We start from the raw sequence: 24,215 nt of genomic DNA, 5'->3' as shown, positions 1-24,215 counted from the left end.
AATTCATAAAGCCCTAGGCTTAGCATTTCAGGGCTAAAATTTGAAGTGTCCAAGATAGTTGAGGGATACAGACTTTTGAATATGTAATGCAATAAAAGGTTTGGAGAGTATATGGTCCAGCTAAAGCTGTACTCCCTGTGAGTTAAATAACTAAAAAATCAATACACAATGTTACTGACATTCAGGCTATTGTATTGTGGAAGTTTTGTGCTGAAACAGATAGTAGTAAAAGAGAATGATGGTGTTTTCCATGCATCATATGCTGCCTTCCAACCAATGGCATGATCTGGGGAGTCCATAAATAATGATTTATGGCAGGACCCAAGCCCTGAAATAAAGTCATTTGTGATCAAGCTTGATGAACATCTTCACCAGTTGTTATTTAAAAAACAATAAAAAGGCTTCTAGACCTGAAATATAACCATCAACATATTAAAAGAATAAATAGGTTAGAGAAACTTCATTAACTGAACACTTAAAACCTGGCCCTTTGCAGTACCAGTGAGGTTTTAAACTGCAACATCAGTCAAAACAAAGGCCACTGTAATTCATGAATGATTGAAAATGGATCAGGTGTATGAAAATGGAGAGACAAAGAAGGAAGTACCACCACAAGGTTGTGGTTTGAACACGTACATCTGTGTTTGTGGGAAGGGAAATTAATACAGTAGTCCTCCATTATCACGAGGCACCCGTCCCAAAGCCCCCATGAATGCCTGAAACTGCAGGTAGTACCAAACCCTACACATGCTGTTTTTTCCTATGCATATATACCTATGATAAAGTTAATTTATAAATTAGGGAGAGTAAGAGATTAACAATAACTAATAATAGAGAACAATTATAAAAATATATTGTAATAAAAGTTACATGAATGTGGTCTCTCTCTTTCACAATATTGTACTGTATTTACTCTTCATTTTCTTGTGAAGATGAGAGAGGATACAATGCCTACATGAGATAAAGTGAGGTGAATGACACAGGCATATAAGGGTTCCTTGAACACAAGCACTTCGATATTATGACAGTTGCTCTGATAACTGAGACAGCTACTAAGTGACTAATGGGTGGGTAGTGCACACAGCCTGGAAACGCTGGGCAAAAGGATGATTCATATCCCAGGCACAACACAGCAGGCCAGCAAGAGATTTTATCCTGCTACTCACATGAGTGTGCAATTTAAAACTTATGAGCTGTTTATTCCTGGAATTTTCCATTTAATATTTTCAGACTTTGGTTAATCATGGGTAACTGAAATTGTAGAAAGCAAAACCACAGATAATGGGTGACTACTGTACAAAGATTTTAGAGTGAAATTTGGCCCTATATACAAAACTTGGAACACAATGTCCCCTGATTCAACAAGGCCATTTGTAAGAATTTGGTGCACTGAAATTCTGGCACATTTGCAAAAATATATGAACAAGGAAAGCTCATTACTAAATACTTATTATATTTGTCAAAGTGAAAAGTTGACAACCTAGATGTCTAACAATAGAATAAACACCTTATTGTAGATCCATGCTGAAGAATATTATGCAGCCATCAGAAAGAAGGAGGTTGATTTACGCGCATTAACTTCGAAGTAAGTCTGGGATCTACTGGGGAGAAAACAGCAAGTTGCAGAGCAGCATGCATAGTATAATTCCATTTTGTAAAATAAATGTAAAAAAAAAGCAATCTGAAAACACATTCAATGTGTGCTCATAAATAATTCAGGAAATACTATATTCACAGCAAACTGTTTAGAATGGTTAATGCTTGGAAGTGGAAGTGCTTCATTTGAATTTTTTAGGATGTACTTATACCACTTTTTGTTTTTTAAAGCAGAATTTCACTTGTGTCTCTTTTAAGAACAAGGGAGCATGTTGTCAGTTAGATTCTGATTCTGAAAATCACTGTACTTCTTCCTGACACTGACCACATCAGCAACAAGAGGCAGTGGTGACTGTGTGTAAAAAGATAGCGTGGGTCCTGTGAGTGAAATCAGGTTTCTCCATACCATCCCAAGTACAGAGATGAAAGATTGAAAAAAAAAAGAAGAACTGATTGATTCTACTTTATTTTTGGCAAAGGTTTCAATTAGGAAACACATGAAAGTAGTTTATAAAATAAAGATAATATATTACTTGAAGAATTAAAATTATATATTTCTACCTATTGCTCTATTTTATATTTGGAATATAAAGAATGCTCTTCCTTCTTCCCTACATTATTTCTCACTTCCTGGGTATCCCATGCCTACATCTATCTCTCTCTAGACACCATTCCATTAAAGTAAATTTTAATATATTTTAAAACAAGAAGCAGGAGCTGTCTGTGAGAGGCTCTAAAAGAAGTGATATTTCTAGAACTTTCCAAATGGGTTGGGTGAATAGAGTGGGTCAGGACATACTTGTGGGATCCTATAAGTGACCCAACAATTATTAAGAGACTGAAGAGCAACTATCCAGGGATCAAGGGTAACTCACCAAGATGGCACTTCAGTTCCCACCCATTAACGATGCCTGTCAATCAACAGTACTCTGTTGAAAGCAACCAAAAAGCTAATAGAGAGTACTGAAAATGCAGAGAATTAAGGAACATTGCTCTAAACAATAGCAGTTTAATCTTGGAAAACATCACTGGAATTTTTATAAAGGGATTAAAATATAATTCAGGTATAATATATAAAAACAAAAGTACACATTTAATAAATGTACCATTTGTTACAGTTTCATAAGCCCAATATTCCCATGTAGTCAGTATCCAAATTAAGAAATACTACATTAGCATTCCAGAAACCCCTTGTTTTCGTTTTTTGTTTTTTTTTAATGTCATATAACAGTATATGTGTGGGTGTGTTTCTGGGCTCTCTTGGGAAGAAATAATATTATCACAATATTGAATTCTCCGATCCATGAACATCATCTATCTCTTACAAAGGGAAACTATGATTCAACAACTTCCCTGAGAAATGCAGGAAAATCAGGAAGACAGTGACCAAGTTCATCAATTTCTTTGGGGCTTCTGAGGGTCCCTGGCAGGGGGATGTTCTGCTTCATCATATCCTCCAGGAAGGGCGTTGACATGTTCCTTGGCTTGATGGGGTGAATGAAATTGCCACGGGGAGCCTCTGGTTTCTTGGCTACCACTTCCACTTCATCATCCCAGTCACTGTGAGTGTTTGGTGTCCTCCTTCCTGCACAGGACATCCTCCATCATTCATGCCACTCTTCTCCAGGTCCTCCACTAAGGATTTTTAGGGTGACCCAGAGCAAAGCATTTTTGTGGCCTTTTATCTTAAGTGCAGAACTCCCAGCCCAGCTCCCTTCCCTGCTAATCACTTTGGAGAGGTACTGCAGACCGTTCCATGTGACTTGACCTCTCATTCTGGGAATTTCCTTGAAATTTGTTCTTTATGCTGGTATGTCTAAGGGCAAAGAGGAACACCTTCTTTACTTAGAATGCTTCCTCCCAATTTTTATGACAAAATTTTTCAACAAAAAGAAAAATAGAGCAAGTCAAATAGTTCATATCCACATACCAATCAACTAGACTTAACAATTGTTAACATTTGCCATGCTGATCTTATTGTCAAGATGTTGTAAAGTAAATACAGACATCATGATATTTCACCCTAAGTATTTCAGCAGGTACCAGTAAAAACTAAGGACATTTTCTTATATGATAACAATAACATTATCATCTATAATGATACTAATAATAATTTTATAATTATATAATCTAATATCCACAAGTTATTCAAGATTTTCTAACTGTCCCCAAAATGTCTTTATAGCTGGTTTATTCATTTGTGTTTTATTGTATGTCTCTTCAGTCTTTAACTATTTTACCATTCTATTGTCTAAGCCCACCTTCTGGGTTTGTCTGCTTGTTTTCTCAAAGAACAGTGGAATTATTTCTCCATCCCTTCTGCTTCCTTTTAACAATAAATTGAATATTTTTTGGCAAAAAATTCTTCAAAGGTGGTGCTGGATTCTTCATATCTCATGATATTAGAAGGCACATGAATCTAGTTCCTCCAATATTTACAAAGCTAAGACTGATTCTTCAGTTAAGATGATGATAGACTGATCCTAGAATTGTAAAACTGCATTTCCTTTTCATGTTTAGCAAGTAACCTATGAGGTGAAATTTTGCAAACGTGCAAAACATCACTTTTCCATCAATCTTTCACCAAATAGTTTTAGCATCTTTTATTGATCTTTGCCTGAATCAATTATTTAATCAAGGGGTTATAACTTGATTTTCTTATTTTATTATTCTTCTATATTTATTACCTGGCATCCCTCTATAAGTAAGACTTTTCCTGATCAACAAGTTTTATTTGGTTGTCCTGATAATAGTTCCTAATGAAAATGTGGGATAAATGCTTAATTATTTTCCTTTAATAACCTGTTTTCAAAGTAAGAGAGAAATTACCAATTTTCATAGTTAATGTTATACCCACCACCTCTGGTAACAAATGAATTTGTTGTTTTATTATTACTTGAATAGAATTATGGATTTATAATATATTGTTATTAATTCTAAGTATTTCAACCAATTCAATTAAGTATTTTTGATGCTTACATTGTTGTACATTTGCCTGGTATAACCCCTTCAAGCTGGTTTCTTCCATTTGACAAGCTTTTATATAAGCATTTGAAAGTTTCCTTACTTTCTGACATAACAAGATTACCCAGGCTCACCAGATGATCAAGTTAACAGCTGTATGACCTTGAACAAGTTTCAAACTCTCCAAACTTCAGCTTCCTAATTTATAAGCTGAAAATGGTGGTAACTACCTTACAGGGTTAATATGAAGAATAAATGAGAGAATGTTATTTAACATAGTAACTGACATTCATTTGGCAGGTTCTAAATCATAGTTATTATTATTATAGGTCCAAGCTCTGCCTTTAACAACTAGTCAACTTGGATAAGACATGTGGCATCTGTGGGCCTCAGCTTTTCTATCTGTGCAATGGGAGATTTGGGCTATAAACTTTAGGTCCTTTCTACTTACAACATTCAGTGATTCTCTGTAACTGGTGGCTCTGTACAGGCTTCACAAACAAACAAACAAAAAACAAACTAAAACAAAACAACAAGAGAAGATCCAAGAAGGGTATTCATGAAAAACCCATAACTGCATCATATTCAATGGTGAAATACTGAAAACTTCCCCTTTAAGATCTGAATCAAGACAAGAATGCCCTGTTTTATCACCCCTATTTAACATTATACTGAAAGTTCTAGCCAGAGCAATTAGAAAGTGGAGGGGCACTGAGGGAGTGCCCTAGGACTGAGCCAGGAGGCTGGAGAGGTCTCTCCCTCTCTCTCTCTCTCAACCCCGCAACCCATTCCGTTCCTGGCATCCAAGGAAATCTGTCAAAACACTAACTGAGCACAAGCTAAAGGAATAGGGACTTCAGCAAACAGCTGAAGCCTATACCTACAGCAAGCAGCAAAACAGTCTCTAAGGGAGATACAGTCTGCTTTCCAGAGTTGCCACATTATAACAGACAAAATATTCAGGTTTTTTTTTTTTAAAAAGGAAGTATGAAAAGAAACAAGAAAGTATGGCCCATTTACAAAAGATAATAAAACAAAGAAACTGTCCCTGAGGAAGCCATTGAACTTACTAGAAAAATACTTTAACTCAGTTGTCTTTAATATTCTCAAACAGTTAAAGGAAACTACCAATAGCTAAAGAAAAACTTGAAAACAGATATGCAGAAATGGAAATGTAATATAGAGATAGAGCTCTGGCCAGGTGGTTCAGATGGTTGGAGCAATGTCCCACACACAAAAGGTTGCGGGTTCAATTCCTGGTAGGGGCACATATCTGGGTTGTGGGTTTGACCTCTGTCGGGATGAGCAAGGAAGATGGACAATTGATGTTTCTCTCTCTCTCTCTCTGTCAAATCAATTTAAGAAAACATATCATTGGGTGAGAATTAAAAAATAAAAATAAAAATTCTCAATAAAACACTAGCAAACCAAATTTAAAAGTGTATGACCAAATGGGACTGGCTTTTTTCACTCAGAATAATTTCTCGGAGATTCATCCAAGTTGTTGCATGTATCCATAAATTATCCCTTTTTGTTGCTAAGTAGTATTCCATGGAGTGGATGTACTGCAGCTTGCTTAACCATTTTACCCATTGAATGACAACTGACTTGTTTACAATTTTTGTGTTATTATGAATAAAGTTGTTATGAACATTTATGTCCAGATTTTGTATACACATGTTTTCAATTCTCTTGGATAAGTGCCCAAGATTGCAATTCTCAAGTCATACAATTGTTTGTTTCCTGCTTAGCTTTATAAGAAAATGACAAACTGTTTTCCATAATGACTGCCCCATTTTATATCCCGCCAGCAATTTATGAGTGATTCCATTTCTCCACGTCGTCTGCAGTTTTGATGTCCCTATTTTTATTTTAGTAATTCAGATATGTGTGTAGTGGTAACTCACAGTGATTTTAATTTACAATTCCCTAATGGCTAATGATTTTGAACACCTTTTCATATGCATTGTTTGTCACCTGTCTATCCTCTTGGGTGAAGTGTCTGTTTGTGTCTTTTGTCCATTTTTAATTAATTTTTGTTTTTCAATGTTGAGTTTTGAGGACTCTTTATATATTCTAGATAGGAGTCTTTTGTCAGATTTGTGGTTTGCAGATATTTTCTCTAAAACTGTAGCTTATCTTTTCATTCTCTTAGTAGGGTCTTTCTTAGAGCAAATGTTATTAATTTTGATGAACTTCAATTAATCAATTGTTTTTTGGCATAGATCCTGCTTTTGGTGTCAAGTCCAAGAACTTTTTGCTCAGCTCTAGGTCCTAAAGATTTTCTACTAATTTTTTTCTTAACGTTTTATAGACTTATATCTGTGATCCATTTGGAGTTAATTTTTTTATGGAGTGTGAGGTTTGGGTTGAGTTGTTTGTTTGTTTTTTTAAACTTATCCATGTCCCGTTGCTCTAACATCATTTCTTTAAAAGGTTATCCTTTCCCCATTGAATTGCTCTCGCATTTTGTAAAACATCAGCCGGGCACATGTGTCTGGATCTATTTCTGAATTTTCCATTCCAGTCCATTGAACTATGTATCTATCCCTCTGCCAATATTACACAGTTTTGATTAGTGGTTATTTGTTTTTAAAGCTCTGCACTAATTCTAATGTGCTGTTAAGAACGGAGAACGACTGCTGGAGCTAGAAAAAGGGTTTCAAGAGACTGGCAAGTCCAATTATCTCTTATAACCCAGAGCAGGTCAGTGAAAATCATGCTAAAAAACCCTGGGTTTTGCAGTCTTACTGCATCGGGATGTGGCTGGATGACCTGGCCAAACCTTTTAGCCTGGGCCTCAGTCTTCTCATCTATAGAAGGCGGATGCTACCATCTGTTTAGCCTATCCTTCCAGGATAAAAGGAAATACAGAGTCTGAGAGGTTTAGAGTTAGACTAAAGCCAGTGTTCAAGTATAAAGGGATATTGCTTGAGGGATAAGGAAAATGAAATCCCAAGACATTAAGGTCCTTCTTGCCTGAGGTCACCTTCTTGCCTGAGGTCACCTTCTATTTGATTTGGTGGCATCACCAGGAAGCGTCACATGTTATTTGACAAGGCATACAGAGCCCACATTCTTTCAGGCACTGTGAGAACTCCCTGGGACACAAACACAAAAAGACACAGTCCCTGACCTTAAGAATCTTCCTTCATAGTAGGGACACATTCCATTTTTCAAAGGTTAACTGAATTCAAATTAAATTTATATTGAGAAAGACTTTAGAATTCCAGGACATTCCTAGGTGGATGCATCCATGAAGCAATAAATCATTGCTCTGACATCTCTGTAAGTCACCAGCTACATTCTCAGACTTTCACGAGGCTGCACGCTGACTTTGGTAGAGCCAAAAGGAAAGAGGGAATGTTTTCCTGGACGGAACTAAAATCACTTCAAGGTTCATATGCTTGCAACCACTTTCCAGCTATTCCCATCCCCATTCCAGGATTTCTTTGCCATCCATTTACTAAAACAAAACAAAAACACCCCAAGGGACTTCCAGAGCTCTGCTCACAGAGCCAACAAACAGCCATCAGAGAAGAAAGCCAGGCCCCAAGTCCTAGGAGCAGCCAAGGGTAACTGCTGTTATAGCACAGAACTAAGGGACCAGAGAAATAAGGGACCAGAATGAGCAGCGCCCTCCAACTACTCCCAGACCCTTGCGCTTCCAGCCTCCCAGGCTGTCAGGCCCCTTACTAGTCTTGGTGCCTCTGTGCTGTTCCTAAGTCCTACAGGCAGGTCTCAGCATGACCCAGGATAGGAACCCAGTGATGGAAATCAGGCCCTTTCAATCTGAACATTTGGCAAAAGGAATTGTGGCTGCTTGTGCTTCTCTACTCTACTCTCTTTCCTGTATGCGGCACCTAGAAAAATTAATTATAAAATCATTTTCTGTCATATAAGCAAATCATTGTCCCACAGTTCCAAAATGCACACTTTATAAATAAAAATATAAGCTCAGACAAAAAACAAAACAAAACAAAAAACACTCATGAGGGTAAGAAAACATGCCATGGGGCCTGTATAGTGAATAAAAAATGCATTTTACCTACCTGAAGTGGGGCAGAACCTGTTGAAAGAGGGCACTTCCAAGGGTTAGCCTGCCTTTCCTGTGTGCGCCCAGGTCTCATCTTCTAAACTGACTTCAGCCCAGGTCTGTCTGCAGTGAGCTGCACATGGAGTAGCTTTAACAGTCAGAGGAAAACTAGATGTGCAACTTTCCTCTAGACAGCTTGCAGTGAAGAAAATCTCACTTGGAGAACAAAGGCTGTTATTATTGAATCATTTTAAATATTATTACATGCTATTGGTGCATTTAAAATGCAAGATATGAGAATAAAACAAAACACCCAATAGCCAACCATGCTCCAGCACAACAAAATCAGAATCCAGTTCTCAGACTCAGAGTGATGTTCTCAAAAAATTGCCAGCTACCATTTTAGCCATTGGTGAGGCTCTGCTGCCCCCACGTGGCTGAATCCTTTCCCTGACAAAGCTGCAGGTGCTCTGATGCTGTTAACTGTTAACGGTTATATGGAAATAGGTGGATTCATTTATTTGATTATTCAGTTAGTAGATATATAATTTAAATTATTTTTTCCAGGCACTGTTACAAGTGCTGTTAAGAAGTGACATTTGAGATCTGACATCTGCAAACTGCTATGGTCAGAGCTACCCTGTGCATAAGTCCCACGAAAATAGTGGGAGCAGAGGCAAGTGACCTATGAAGATAAAGACAAGAATTCCCAAATATGCTTATCCCTTAAGGGGGACAAATATATCTCATAGCCTATTAATTCAAACCCATTGGGAGAAGACATATGAAGTAGGTAAATGTGAATTTTCCATATACACTAAAAGGAAAATATGGAAAGTTTGAAGTGGGGACTGAGAGAGCAGACGGAACACTTCGCCCCACTGAAAAGAATGAAACAGACTAACAGAACAAGATGCCATATTTAACATGGCTTATCCTCAAAGATAATGATACCCAATATTACTTAAGTCACTATACTAAGGATGGGTATGAAATTGGTGCAATTCATTTGACACAGCAATTCCACAGTTAGGAATTCACTGTCCATAATTACTTGCTCCAGGCTATGAAGGAAAGAAGAGAGGAAGTGACCACCACATGCCATTCATTTATAGTCACAGACACTTAGAGTTGAGGAGTTCCGTCTTAAGACTGAAAGTTGTGCTGGACGTTGCCTCTAGAGCAGCCTTACTATTCTTAGGTCTTTTTAGGACTCTGTAAGTCTATATAAAATTCCCAACCTTTTAATTTCAGTTGAACTCAAACATGCATTTGTTGAACACCTGGTGAATGCAAGACTGGCTGGGTTGGGGAGGGTACAGAGCAGAGATAACTTAGATCTTGTTCCCGGGCCTCAAAGACCTTGGTCTTGGAAAGATCGACTTATAAAAGCATAAAATTCAGTAATTCAATGAAATAATGGCCATAACATAGTATTATGAAAATATGGAATAGGAAAGATACAATCTAAGAGGGAGGATGGGGGACGTGGATTCCTAGCAGATGCGGTGTTTGGGCCTTGAAATACAGGATATTGATAGACCGGGGAGATTAGGAGTTGTGGGAGAATCCTCTTCCTTTAGGTTGCAAGATTATGAGATGTTAATTATTTAGCAAATCTTTACTGAGCACCAACAAAGTACTGTGTGAAATAGAGAAGCATAAGAACCACTGCAAAGGAAGACAAAATACATTCCTGAAAAAAAAAAGCTACAATAAATGATGCTGTGTAATTAGGTATCATACCATCTACAGAGTTCAGAAGTAAAGCAGAGATGCAGGCTAAACTTTTCTTTTTTTCGGTAGTGAATTAGCCACTTGAAAAGTATTTCAGTAGTAGAAAGCATGAAACATAAAATACATATTATTTCTATTACTGCCCCCCTTTTCCAAGTTTCTAGCTTTTGTAAAAAATTATTGTTTTGTTTTTAGTCAAATGAACAATGTAAAATATGCAATATAATCTTGTTTGGAAAAGTTCAAGGGAGAAGGAAAATATTTACAGTAAAACTTAAAATCCTTCAAAATTTCCAATTCTCCCCCCAATCTCATTTCTCATCCCGGCAGCAAGCACTGCTGTCTACTTGCTGTGTTTCCTTCCAGAACAATTCATGTAAATATAGAACTGTGCTGTGATTTTATATAAATGGATACGTGGGGGTTTTGTACTTTTTTTTTTTTACTCAATACCATATTTTGGAAATTTTTCTGTTAGTACATAGATCATAGACTACATAGAGTTAAAACTCATTCTTATGAACTAGAGTTCCACAGTAGGGCTATAACTAGGCTATTTCCATGTGTCCATTTTAAAGGTCCAGAAGATGAGAGCCACTAAGGTCTTACCTGATTTATATAAACAAGCTAACGGGCAAAAACCACCCCAACTCGGGGCTTAACAAACAGACATCTTATTTAAACCTCTCACTGACAGCCCCTCACTCAGACCCGAGTCCATTTGCAAACCCAGACCCTCCTGAATGAAAGGAATGCTGGAAACCTTTGAGGAGTGATAAGTGATAATACCACAAGTGTGTATTGTGACCTTTACTCCTAGCCTTACCCAAAGGGACCAGTGATCGTCTACAGAAAGTCTGCACAGACCAAAAGAAAATTCCAGTTCTCTGAGATTACTGAACCTTGGCTATGAACTACACCAACTCCTGGAGATCCAGAATGCCACTGTGGTTCACTGGTTAGAGCAGGGCTCTATAGAGGGGAGAGGTGGTCAAAGAAACTGTAATCTGAATCTACCTTTCAGTAAGTTTAGTGTGACCCTAAACTCTTCCTGTAATTATTTCTCCAAATCTTGAGTGTATAGTTGAAAGAGATACACTCAGGTACTGGCAAAATTTTCACATCGGTTTCCTGACCTTTAGAACAAAAGTGACTAGTCCTGGCCAGGTAGCTCAGTTGGTTATAGCATTGTCCTGACACACCAAGGTTGCAGGTTCCATCCCTGGTCAGGGCACATACTAGAAGCAACCAATAAATACATAAAAAAGTAGAACAATAACAACAACAAAAAAAAATAGAAGAAGACTGATTATGATAGAAAAGACTAAGTGGAAACCCACAGAGCTTTATATCCCCTTTCCCAAATCAAAAGAGTAAAACAGAAGCTATATAAATTCCTTGGCTAATGACTATAGTAAGTGTCACCATCAAAGATTTGAAATATGCATTTAACCTGCCAGCTTGGTTAGGGGTGAAAATGGATGGATCTTAAAGAATGACTGAGGATTATAAACTCTATCAGGTAATATATCCAACTGCCAATGCTTCTCCAGGTGTGGTCTCTTTTGAGGAACATACCAATGGATGCACTGGCATGGAGCCACTGCCTGGACAAATGCAACCTCCCCCTGACACACCATCTATTTAATAGATAAAACATACCAGAATTAATTTGCTTTCACCTGGAAGCAACTGTTGAACATCAGCTTGCCTTAGTGTTGATATAACTGTAAGGCTCTTTGCCACTCTTTGGTAAGCAGAGATCAAGGTCATCTTGCTAGCCCACAGGCTATCATAGTGGCCCATCCGGTTGGTGAGCTGCCTTGTAGCCCTCCATTATTAAGTGGAGAAGAGAGAGAGAGAGAGGGTGTACACGTGTGATTCATCTCTCTATATCCTTCTTGGTTATCATAAGGAGCCAAAAGTCTATCAAACACATTTCTCAGACTCTCTTGCCAGGTAGGTTCCAGTTAGGCTTTGAAAATGAAAGACAGAAGATGGGAGAAGGTATATTTTGTTTGTACGGGGTTCCCCCCCGCCTCCTATCTCTGGCTTACTTCCCGACAGCAGTAGCTGTGGACAAGAGTGGGCCCCTGGGTTCCTGTGTGGTTCTAGAGGTGGCAATAGCAGCTGGTGCCCTGGAAATCAAGCAAGAAGTGATCCTGGACTCTGGCTGTGGCGGGCGCACCAAAAGAAGGATGATATCGGGTCTCGGGGGTCATGCAATGTCATGGTGGTGGTACTACCAATGGCAGCATCATCAGCAACACGTACTCCAGCTGGCTCATCTGTACAATGATCACAGGCTCTGTGTAACACCATTTATCAGTTATCTATTACCATGTAACACACTACTCTCAAACTGAGTGGCTTAAAACAACAAGCATTTGTAATCTTACAGCTTTTGGTCAGGAATCTGAGCATGGTTTGCCTGGGCACCTCACACAGCAGCTGGCTTCCCTCACAATGAATGAGCAAGAGTGTGAGAGAGGGTGCCCAATAGGAAGCCACAAAGCTTTGTGTTCTGAAGTGATATCCTATCACTTTTGTTGTATTCTGTTCATTGGAATCAAGTTACTAGGTCCAGCCCACAATGAAGTTAATATTTACTGAGTGCTTATTATGTGCCAGATCGACACAGTGTGCCTCCTTCTGTTCTAAGCCATAGGCTTGTCTGAGTTCAGAAGTGCTCTCTCAGCATTTCTGAGTTCCCCTGAGGCTTAGGAATGCTAGAATGTTCACCTGATCTAAGCTGTCAATCTGACTTGTTCATTTAACTGAGTCAGCCATACCTACACAGTTTCTCTGGCCTCACACTGAGAAACTTGAAGTTTCCTCTGAATTCTACCCTGGAAAGGAAGACACAAGCAGTTTCTGCAACCTCCCACCCCCACCCCAAATCTATCAGGGGAGTCTCTATGAAAACTGCAACTCTCTTTTTCTGCTCCCAGAAACTTTACCCTGGATCAAGAAAACACACCTTACATCATCCTGCATCTGTCCCTAACCAATGGTTTATACTCTCCAGTCCTCCAGGTTTCTTGGCCTTTGATATTCAAAGCCAAGCATGTCCAGCTAAAACACAAAGAAAACAAATAAAACTTTTCACCTAAGTAGTGCTCCTACAAAAGTGCACTGGCTTTTAACCCCAACATGAAACCACTCCACTAAAAGTTATTTCTGCTGAGGATCATGTTGCTTAATCTAAGTCCTTCTCTCATTTGACTTCTCAGAGGCGTTTAACAGCTTTGCACTCCTCCTCTTCCATGAAGCTTCTATGTTCTCCTGGTTTTCAACTTGCCACTTTCAGGCTCCTTTGCTGGTCCGTCCTTCTCTTTCTAGCCTACGCAGGGATCTGTCTAAGGCCCAATGACCTTCTCACTCTGAAAACTCTCCTCAAGCAATCTCATACCTCCCCACTTCTAGATATTGATGCCTCCTAAACCCCCATCTCCATCTCAGCTCTTTCCAGGGCCCTACATCCATCTGCTCCTATACTGGCCACCCCAGTAGGTCACAGCCCATCTCAATAGAACAATGTTGAAACTAAACTCCTCCTACCCACGCTCCACCTCTGTATTACCCATCTCACACCACATGAAGAGGTACCCAGAAATATGAGCATCATCTTCTACACCTTCCTCATTCCTCACATTCAATTTCCCCATCTTGATTCTAGCTCCAAGGATCTGTCAAATCTGTCCACATGTCCTATGCCCTCTGGCACCATGAGCCCAGCCCATTTATCTGTGCCTTTATTACTGGAACAGACTCCTAATTTGGCTCCCTGCCTCTAGCCTGGCTTCCCTTCAACCCATTCTTTATGCTATAAGGAGTGACCTTTCTTAAATGCAAATCTAATTACACAGTTCCCAGCAGTATGTCCCCAACACTTCAGAATAAAATCCAAGCCCTTTGTTTCCTGAAGCAGAGATTACAGGTGTCGGAATTTTTTACGTTATTGTACAGTAAAATTCATTCTTTGTGGCATACAGTTCTATGAAGTTTGACATGTTTATATTTTGTGGCCACCACAGCTATCCATCACCCCCCCTCCAAAAAAAACCAAACTCCTTCATGCTCTTCCTTTATAGTCACACCCTCCCCATCCTTAGCCCCTCACAACCACCAATCTGTTCTCCATGGCTATAGGTTTGTCTTTTTTATGAGGGCGAGGGGAGAGTAATCTTTTGAAAAAGTAAAACAAATCCTAAGCCCCTTAAAGTGACTGTGTGAACTTCTCCTCCCTCACCTCCAACAACTGCCCCTCTCCCCTTGCAATTAGACAACTAGTCTCAGTTCTTGTGGAGCTCCAAGCTTTCCTTCAACTAGGCAACTTCCTCCCAGCTCTTTTGGAGAGGAGTCACACAGAGGTGTGCTCCACAGTGCCCAGCACTTCCTCCATCGTAACACTCTCACGCTGGTGCATTGGCCAGGTTGTCTCTTCCCACAGACAGTTCCTTCCGCACAGGGATCGTGCTTTAGGCACTGTTATATGCCCAGCTGTCCTGGATAAGCCAAGCCGCGCCACTCCCAATTCCTCAGAGCACCTGCACTTGTCCGACCGTGAAGCCTTTTCGAGGCCCGCACTGAAAGCCCAGGTTCCTAAGCAGAGAGAGCGCGCACCAGAACGGGGCAGGGCGTGGTCACCCCGCCCCCTGCTCACGGCCCAGGATGGGGCGGGGCTAGGCCGCTCGTGCTACCCTCCCCCAGCCCTGGCTGCGCTTGAGGGCTGGGGACAGCCGTTGTAGGGCCCCTAGGGCACTGAGACTTCCTTTTTTGGCCCTGAAATACCTGGCCTGGTGGGCCAGGACGTTTGAGTCGCCTGTCGGAGTGCTGCGGACGATGCCCATGAGGTCCTTAGTCCTTCTGGTTGAGCTCTTGCTATGGCCTTCGTTCCTGCCCGCGTATCCAAGTGAGTGGCCTAGCCTGAAGGAGCCACGACTGAGGGACACACCTGGGGGAACCACCAGCTCCGGGGCCTGCCGGAGTTGGGCTCTTCTTTGCCCTGGTCCCACACTCCTCCCAAACTCCACTGTACAGGGGCCTGGCCTTTGATGCCAAGGTGTGTCCCTCTTCTACTCGTGGCCTGCTTGTCTCCGACCTGCGCGCTGCGGGGCTCACTTGGCAACGCCACCACGGTCTAGGCATTGGGTCCCAGACTTGACATGGGATGCGCAGACTGAGTACATGGCGCTCGCGGGTATGACCTCTTTACCCCTCGGAGATGGCCCTTGATGTTAACGCTGCCCCCTTCTACAAGAATCCCTACAAACCTGATAACGCAGGCAGGGGTGGGCAAACTGCAGACAGCCGGCCAAGGTGGCTTGTTTTTGTATGGCTGGGGGCTAGAAATGGCGTTTACATTTTTAAATGTGAATGTGAAATGTGATCTTTAATGATAAGTGAAAAATTATGAAGTTCCAATTTCATTGTCCATAAAGTTTTATTGGAACACAGACACAGTCTGTTATGTATTGTCCATGGCTGCTTTCCCTTGTCATAGCAGCAGAGTTAAATAGTTGCCACAATGACAGTATGGCCTGCAAAGCCCAAAATATTTACTGTCTGGCCCTTTACAGAGAAAGTTTAACCTCTGTGGTGAAACGTGGAGAACATATGGACTGTGGGCAGCGGTCTGGGATACTCACTGACCCTCTGTGCACTCCTACAGAGCATTCTTGGGAGCACAGCATTAAAAGCCTTTGTTAAGCAGAATTATAACTTACGATTTGTCCCTCCCTAATAGCTGAAAACTAATAAGGTCAAATTCAGGGGCACTAAGACTACCACGTTAGCATCACGTGGACACCTTGAGGTATTTAAGTAGTTAAGTCCAGCATCTGATATCTGGTATTCCAGATATGAATTGTGGCTTGTTCATCTATTCTAACTGTAGTTCACTATAGCATTTTGTGATGTTGGGGTTTGGTTTAATCAAATAAAATTTATTAGGTAGGTGTAAAGGACTGAAGTGCATGTTTGCTATGCATGGCTACATTTCAGAATTGTTAAAAGATTGTAGTTAGAAATTATATTTTAAAAATGAAAATACAACTCAACCTAAATCATGAATAGCAGTGGCAAAAGTTCTGGATAAAGTGTCTTAGATAACTTTAGCCCATTAAATACTAGCACTTATGATTGTTATTTTAAACAAAAATCTTTGTATAAATGTCCTTTGCTGTAAAGGAACAGAAAATACTGAAGGTGCTATTTTTTCTTGATGTCTTAGGGTCATTATTACTAATATCAGTTATTTCATTTTGGTGGTTGTACATCAGTAGGTCACAACTGCCTAACATATAGGGAGAGCTTAGTTTAGGTGACATTAATACTGCCGTATAGTGCACTCTGGGACTGGTGAACAGCAGTCTCTGAATCACTTAATTCAAAGCATTTTCCTACATGCTAACTTTATAATGTCATGGCCCATTCTTTTTCTTTGAACCCTTTTCTCTAAACTTTCTTAAAGCTTATAGGAAATGAAAAGACATTTCTTAGAAAAAGGAATGGTTTTGTGTTGAAGATATAGATGACATACAATGAGACATGAGGAAAATATATACGGTCATAGATCATAGAAAATATTTTAGAAAATGTAATATACCCCTTATCTATACAAGTGGATAAAGGGATATGTAGGCAATGTTAACAAGGCTACTTTATCCATCTCTGTCTCTCTCATTCTTTTTCTCTAAGCAATTTTAATTTTGTTTATTTTTGAAATTAGTATACCAAAAGAAACCAGGTTTATCATTGTGCTTGATTTAAATCAGTTATATATTCTTTATTTTATATGGCCACTATTCCAACAATTTTCTGTGAGAGAATCATAGGAAAAAAGTTCCTCTCATGCTGAAGAAAAAGCACATGGGTTTTTCTTAAATAAAAGTGTAATTTTGACAATTTTTTGTAGAGTAATAAGGCAGTTTTGAGGTTGTTTTATACAAAAATCCTTGGTATTATATTAAGTAATTACATTTGTTGAAAACCTCAGTACTTCTGGTAACTGCTGATACCTTTTTGATAGGCCAACCCAAGTTTAGCTTGTACTTGTTTAATTTAAATTCAGCATGACAGGAATGAAACTTGGGTGTAGAGCAGTCTACATTTTCTACATACACATACATCCTGATGGCGCTGGATAAACATCTTCTAATTATATATTTAAATTCTAATTATACACACACACACACACACACTGTCTCACACACGTATCAATTAATGTCCTCACATCTGATTTTTTCATAATTTTAGTTTTAAACATTTTCCAATTTAAAAAATCATTCCTCTTTAATATCTGCACTGTACATCTTGCCTTTTTTAAGAGAATTATTTTTGTTGTTTAAAAAATTTATAACTTTCAAAGTAATATTAACATAATTGTTACATATTCAAGTACTATTAATTGATATTAAAATAAATTACATAATTTGTCTTATACAATTTGAAGTCACTAAATATTCATGGGCCTGCAGCTACAAACACAAGAATGTGAGACTTCCAGTCAAGATGGTGGAGCAGGTAAATGTGGTACTAACCTCCTCCCACGACCACATCAAAATTACAACTAAATTACAGAACCATCAGTCATAACTGCCTGAAATCTAGCTGAACAGAAGTTGAATAACTAAGGATATGAAAAAGAAACCACATTGAGACAGGTAGGAGGGGCTGAGATGCAGAATGGACTGGTCTCGCGCCCATGCATGAGGGTTAAAAATCAGGAGGTATATCTCAGCTGCAGAGGTACACCTGAGGGAGCAAGAGGTCCCAGCTCCACACTAGGCTCCCCAGCCCAGGTTTCCAGTGCTGGGAAGAGAAGTCCCCGTAACTCCTGGTTGTGAAAAAACCAGCAGGGATTGTGGCTGAGTGAGATGGAGGGCTTCTGGAGTCCCAGGTGTTCCTCTTAGTGCCCATGCACAGAACTTACTAAGACATACTCACTCGAGCTCCAACCCTGAGCCACCAGCTTGAAAGGTGCCAAGGATACACAGGGAGGAACTGAATTGCCTGGTTTTGGGGCGAGGGCTGGAGGGAAGCCATTGTTCCTTCATCGCTCCTTTCCCCTACAAGCTCGGGCAGATGCTGAATCTGAGTCTCCATCACTTGGCTAACACTGTTCATCCCACCCTGGTGATTCCCTGAGGCTCTACCCTTTGTGGGCCCACCCAAGTTGCACTTCCAATGGCTTTTCCACACAAACAGCCTTTCCTGAAAACTTTCCTAAAATCTCTCAAAGGTTCACAAACCCCAAACAAGCAGCATCTGGCCTCCACATGCACTGTACCTCCTACTAAGAGGCCGCAGGCCCATCCTCATTTCATAGCTTGGCCTTTCCCAGGCACCTCCAAACCCTGCCCAAGGAGTAGCTATTTGTAGAATGTTTTGTAGCTCCTGTTGGGTGGCCCCCGACAGGGGTACAGTTAAGTTTAGGATTGGCCCCCAGGAAGGCCCAGAGCCAGCGCAGTGGGTGGAAAGCTTCAGACCATACCGGAGTACCACCCAACCAACTTCACAAGTGACACAGTCAAGGGGCAGTCTTATCGGGCAAGAGAGCCTCTCCTCTGCTGGTCCTTGCAGCCAATTGGCCTAGGGGTAAATTCCTCTCATTGACATGCCAACAGCAATCAAGGCTCAGATACAACCAAAGGGTGTACACAGCCCACACAGGGGGCGCACCTGGAGCACCCAGTTCAAGTGACCAGGGAGGCTATGCAACTGGGCCCTACAGGACACCAGCTATATAAGACCATTCTACCAAAACTGGAAGATGTAACAACTCTACCTGATAGAAACAAATACAGACAGATAGCCAAAATGGGGAGACAAAGAAACATCTCCCAAATGAAAGAATAGGAGAAATATCCAGAAAAAGAATTAATGAAATGGAGGAAAGCAATCTACCAGATACAGAATTCAAAACAATCATTATAAGGATGCTCAAGGAACTTAACCTGGTGAAGAAAAAAGACATACAAGTCCAAGAAGTACAGAGAGTCCCAAACAAGCTGAACTCAGAAAGGCCCACACTGAGACACATAATAATTAAAATGCCAAATGTTACAGACAAAGAGAGAATATTAAAAGCAGCAAGGGAAAAGCAGAGAGTTACCTACAAAGGAGTTCCCATAATACTGTCAGGTAATTTCTCAAAAGAAACTTCACAGGCCAGAAGGGATTGGCATAAAATATTCAAAGTGATGAAAAGTATGGAACTACAACCAAGACTACTCTACCCAACAAGGCTATCATTTAAAAATTAGAGAAATAAAGAACTTCACAGACCAGAAAAAGTCAAAGCAGTTCATCACCAATAAATCAGTATTACAAGAAATGGTAAAGGGACTTCTTCAGGAAGGAAAAAAAGAGGAACATTATTATAAATAATAAAATGGCAATAAATATTACCTATCGATAATCACTTTAAATGTAAGTGGATTAAACGCTCCAATCAAAAGTCATAGGGTAACTGAATGATAAAGCAAACAAGACCCATTGATATGCTGTCTACAAGAGACCCACCTGAGATTAAACACATACAGACTGGAAGTACAGGGATGGAAAAAGATATTTTATGTAAACAGAAACAAACAAACCAATAAAACCCCCCAAAACCTGGGGCAGCAATACTTACATCAGACAAGATACTTTAAAACAAAGGCTATAACAAGAGACAAAAAAGGATGTTACATAATGATAAAGAGATCAATCCAGCAAAAGGATATATTACCCTTCTGAACATTTATGCACACAACATAGGAGCACCTAAATATATAACGCAAATATCGATGGACATAAAAGGAGAGATAGAGAGAAAATCAGTCATCAAAGGGGATTTTAATAGCCCATTGACATGAATAGACAGATCTTCCAGACAGAAAATAAAAAGGAAACAAGAGTCTTAAATGACACATTAGACATGATAGATTTAATTGAAATTTTTAGAGCATTTTACCCAATGCAGCAAATATGCATTCTTTTCAAGTGCACATGGAACAATTTTTAGGATAAACCACATGTCAGGACACAAAACAAATCTCAGTAAATTTAAGAGGATTGAAGCCATATCAACCACCTTCTCCAACCACAATGGTATGAAACTAGAAATCAATTACAAGAAAAAAAACTGAAAAACATACAAACACATGGAGACAAAATAACATGTTACTGAACAATGAATGGGCTACAATGAGATCAAGAAAGAAATCAAAAGATACCTTGAAACAAATGAAAATGAGAACACAACAACCTCAAATCTATGGGACACAGCTAAAACAGTCATAAGAGGGAAACTCATAACATTACAGTCCTACGTCAAGAAACAAGAAAAATCTCAAATAAATAATCTAACTTTACAGTTAAAGGAACTGGATGAAGAACAAAGCCCAAAGTGGTCAGGGCAGAAATAAACAATAGAGTCTAAAAAAATATATAAAAAATCAATGAAACCAATACCTTTTTTTTAAAGATAAGATTAATAAACCCTTAACCACCCTGATCAAGAAAAGGAAAGTGGAGGGTAGAGGTGAGGAGAGGTAGAAGGGGACATGGGGGCATAAACGGTGATGGAAGGAGACTTAACTTAGAGTGGTGAACAGACAATACAGATGATGGGCCATGGAATTGTACACCTGAAGCCTGTATAATTCTGTTAACCACTGTCACCCCAACACAATTCAATAAAAAGGGAGAAAAAAGAAAAAGAAAGAACCCAAATAAATAAAATAAAAAATGAAAGAGAATTAACAACTGACACCGCAGGAAAAAAAGGAATGAAATACTGATACATGCTACAATATACATGACCTTAAAAACATGCTAAGTGAAAGAAGCCAGTCACAAAAGAACACATATTGTGTGATTTCATTTATATGTAGTGTATTCAATAGGCAAATCCATAAAGATAGAAAGTAGATTAGTGGTTGCCTAGGCTGAGGGATGGGGAAATTTGGAATGAATTTATTTTGGGAGTGATGAAACTTTTAAAATTAGATTGTGGTGATAACTCTTCTTTAACAGAAGAGTTAGGAAGAGAGGTGAAACAATACATATAAAGCACTTTTGGAGTATTTTGTGCTTGCCTAACAGCTGAATAAAAATGCCTTTTGAACAGAAAGTTTGAGACTGTATTTCATTGTGCCTGCAGAGGGAGAGTTCCGGTAATTATGCATTAGAGTTTGGTAAAAAGTGATCTACTTCCTTGAATTAAATCAATTTGTATCTTTGATAGCAGCACAAGCTATTCAAAATTACATGCAATACAAAATTCCAACATTAAAATTAAAAACTCTTGACTAGGAGTAGGGAAGTTGAGCAGAGTTTTAGAATATCTTATTCAGTAGTCTTTTTTGTTGGCATTGTTTTCCACATTGGAAATGAGAGGCTTCATCACTCAAATGCTGCAAAATACCAATGTAAATAGAACTGTCATTATTGTTGTAAGAGTGAAATATTGAGGCTTTAGACAGGAATCTGCAAGATTTTCTGCAAAGGGCCAGATAGTATTTTCAGCTTCTAAAGTCATGTGGTCTCTGTTGCAACTACTCAACTCTGCTGTTGCAGCCAAAAGCAGCTATAGACAATACATAAACAAAGAGGCAAGACTTACTGATTCCAATAAAACTTCATATACAAAAACAGTTGGGTGGAAATGACCCACAGGCTGTACTTAGATCTTCACTGGGCTGAAGGCAATGGTATATTGGTAACTGTTTAACTCGTTTTTTGGAAAGAATAAGCCCTGACTTTTAACATTTGCCCTATCGTGGGTGATTGCAAGCTACCTACTTGACATCACTGAACAGGGATGTAGAAAGAGATATACAGTAGCATACCATTGCACAGCATTTCTACCATACAGATACCCTAGATGTATATAACCTCAAGAACATAGATAATAGTAAAATAAAATACAAGAAAGTGAAGAGGTTTGAATATTTATTACATTTATTTTTTTTAAAAGATATTATTTATTTTCTATTTTTAGAGGGAAGAGAAGGGAGGGAGAAAGAGAGGGAGAGAAATATCAGTGTGCCGGACAAACATCAATTAGTTGCCTTTCACATGATCTGGCCCGCAACCCAAGCATTTGCCCTGGCAGGGAATGGAACCAATGTCCTTTCTGTTTGCAGGCCAGCACTCAGTTCACTGAGCCACACCAGCCAGGGCTTATTTACTTTTACTTTTAATATGATTTATTTAAATGCAAATTCAGACAGTTTGATTTTTAATGATGTTTCTGTTTAATATCTGGCTTACAAAATTCCTAAAAAATTTAACAATTGGCTCTGGTAAGTAAGTATGAACCTATTCCAGCACACCAGTGTACTGGAAGACATAATCAAGAATTTTGTTTTAAAAAGTTACTTACTGAATTGTATGTTGTATTGGAAAGTAAAAGCAAAAAGATAGAATTGTGTTAATATGCAACTTTTACACTAATCTTGCACATCTGTTTTAATAAGAATCTGAAAAACAATTTTGTTCAAGTGAGAGTTGACTGTCAGATATGCTTTACTTCTTGGTTCTTTACCTTAACTTTTTTTTATCATCAGCTGAGGATATGTGTATTGATTTTAGAGAGAGCAGAAAGAAGCGGGGTGGGGGGAGAGAGAGAGAGAAGTATCAATGTGATATAGAAACACCGATTGGTTGCCTCCTGTACAGGCCCAGACCAAGGATCCAACCTGCAACCTAGGTAAGTGCCGTGACCAGGAATCAAACCCGCAACCTTCATGTGTATGAGACGATGCTCCAACCAACTAAGCCATTCAGCCAGAGCTTTACCTTAACTTTTAAGTGATATCACATGAAATAAATTTGGGTATATATTGCCAGTATGTCATATATCATAATAAATGTTACTTATTGTTTGATTTTTTTCCCTTAAGGCACAACCGTGACACCTGATGAAGAAAAAAATGTGAATCATTATGTACAAGTTTTACAGAACCTACTACTAAGTGTTCCCACTAGGGAGCCATCCCATGAGAAAAAATCAGGATCTCCAAATAATGTTTACTCTATGAGACCGAAGGCATCAAAACTTAAGGAGATAATTACACATGACAAAGCTTCAACTGAGAATGTTGTAACCAGCCCTGTGACTGATAAAATTACAACTTTGCCGACTAGAAGCTTCTCACTGGAACAAAGGAGGAAAAAAAATACTAAAAGTACAGCATTCTGGTCAATTAAACCAAACAATGTTTCTGTTGTTTTGCGTGCAAAAGAACCTTATATTGAAAAAGAAGAGCCAGAGCCAGAGCCAGATGTAAAACAAACTGAGGCACCGATGTTATGGCCGTATGTTACTGAATCACCTACAAGTTCTTCAAGCCGGAGCACTGACTGGGACACCTCTGCTGAAGCAGAAGATGTTCCTCAGCTCTTGGGAGAATATGAAACACAAGCATTTGAAAACCACCCACAAAGGTCAAGTAATGAAGAAATTTTGAAAAAAATTTCAGATATTAGCTTGAAAGTGCATCAGGTACCTCTTGCTGAGAGCCTCAACCCAGAATATAGAGAGGACATTGAAGCCGTTAGAGAGCACCTAAAACGAAGCCTTGCTGTAGCGGCAGCAGCAGAACACAGATTAAACAAGATGTATAGATCCCAGGTATTACCACTAGGGCAAAACAGTTTAGGAATTGATGACGTTGAAACTGTTATTAACATGCTGTATAATTCTAGATCAAAGTTATCTCAATATTTAGATACCAGATATGTTCCATCAGAGATGAGAGAAAAAGCTATTACAGTGATCAGTACATTGAAAAAAATATTATGTGTAAGTCGACTAGAAGTTCAAAACCTTATTAGGAAGTTATTAAACAATAATATAAAAATTTTAAATCTACTTGATGTTCCATGA

General features: G+C 39.1%; 1 protein-coding gene across 1 annotated transcript; it reads left to right on the top strand.

The window, feature by feature from the left end:
* Positions 1-15,178: 15,178 nt before the first annotated feature.
* On the top strand, positions 15,179-24,215 carry SPESP1 (sperm equatorial segment protein 1). Its single transcript, XM_054564213.1, has 2 exons — positions 15,179-15,248; positions 23,230-24,215. The coding sequence occupies exons 1-2, from the start codon at positions 15,179-15,181 to the stop codon at positions 24,213-24,215; spliced, it is 1,056 nt and encodes a 351-aa protein (XP_054420188.1).

This window comes from Pteronotus mesoamericanus, unplaced genomic scaffold (genome assembly GCF_021234165.1).
Source record: "Pteronotus mesoamericanus isolate MK-2021 breed Mesoamerican mustached bat unplaced genomic scaffold, CSHL_Meso_final contig_164, whole genome shotgun sequence".
Classification (NCBI taxonomy): domain Eukaryota; kingdom Metazoa; phylum Chordata; class Mammalia; order Chiroptera; family Mormoopidae; genus Pteronotus; species Pteronotus mesoamericanus.
Note: the sequence above shows the minus strand (reverse complement) of the source record. Positions and strands in the feature narration are given on the sequence as shown.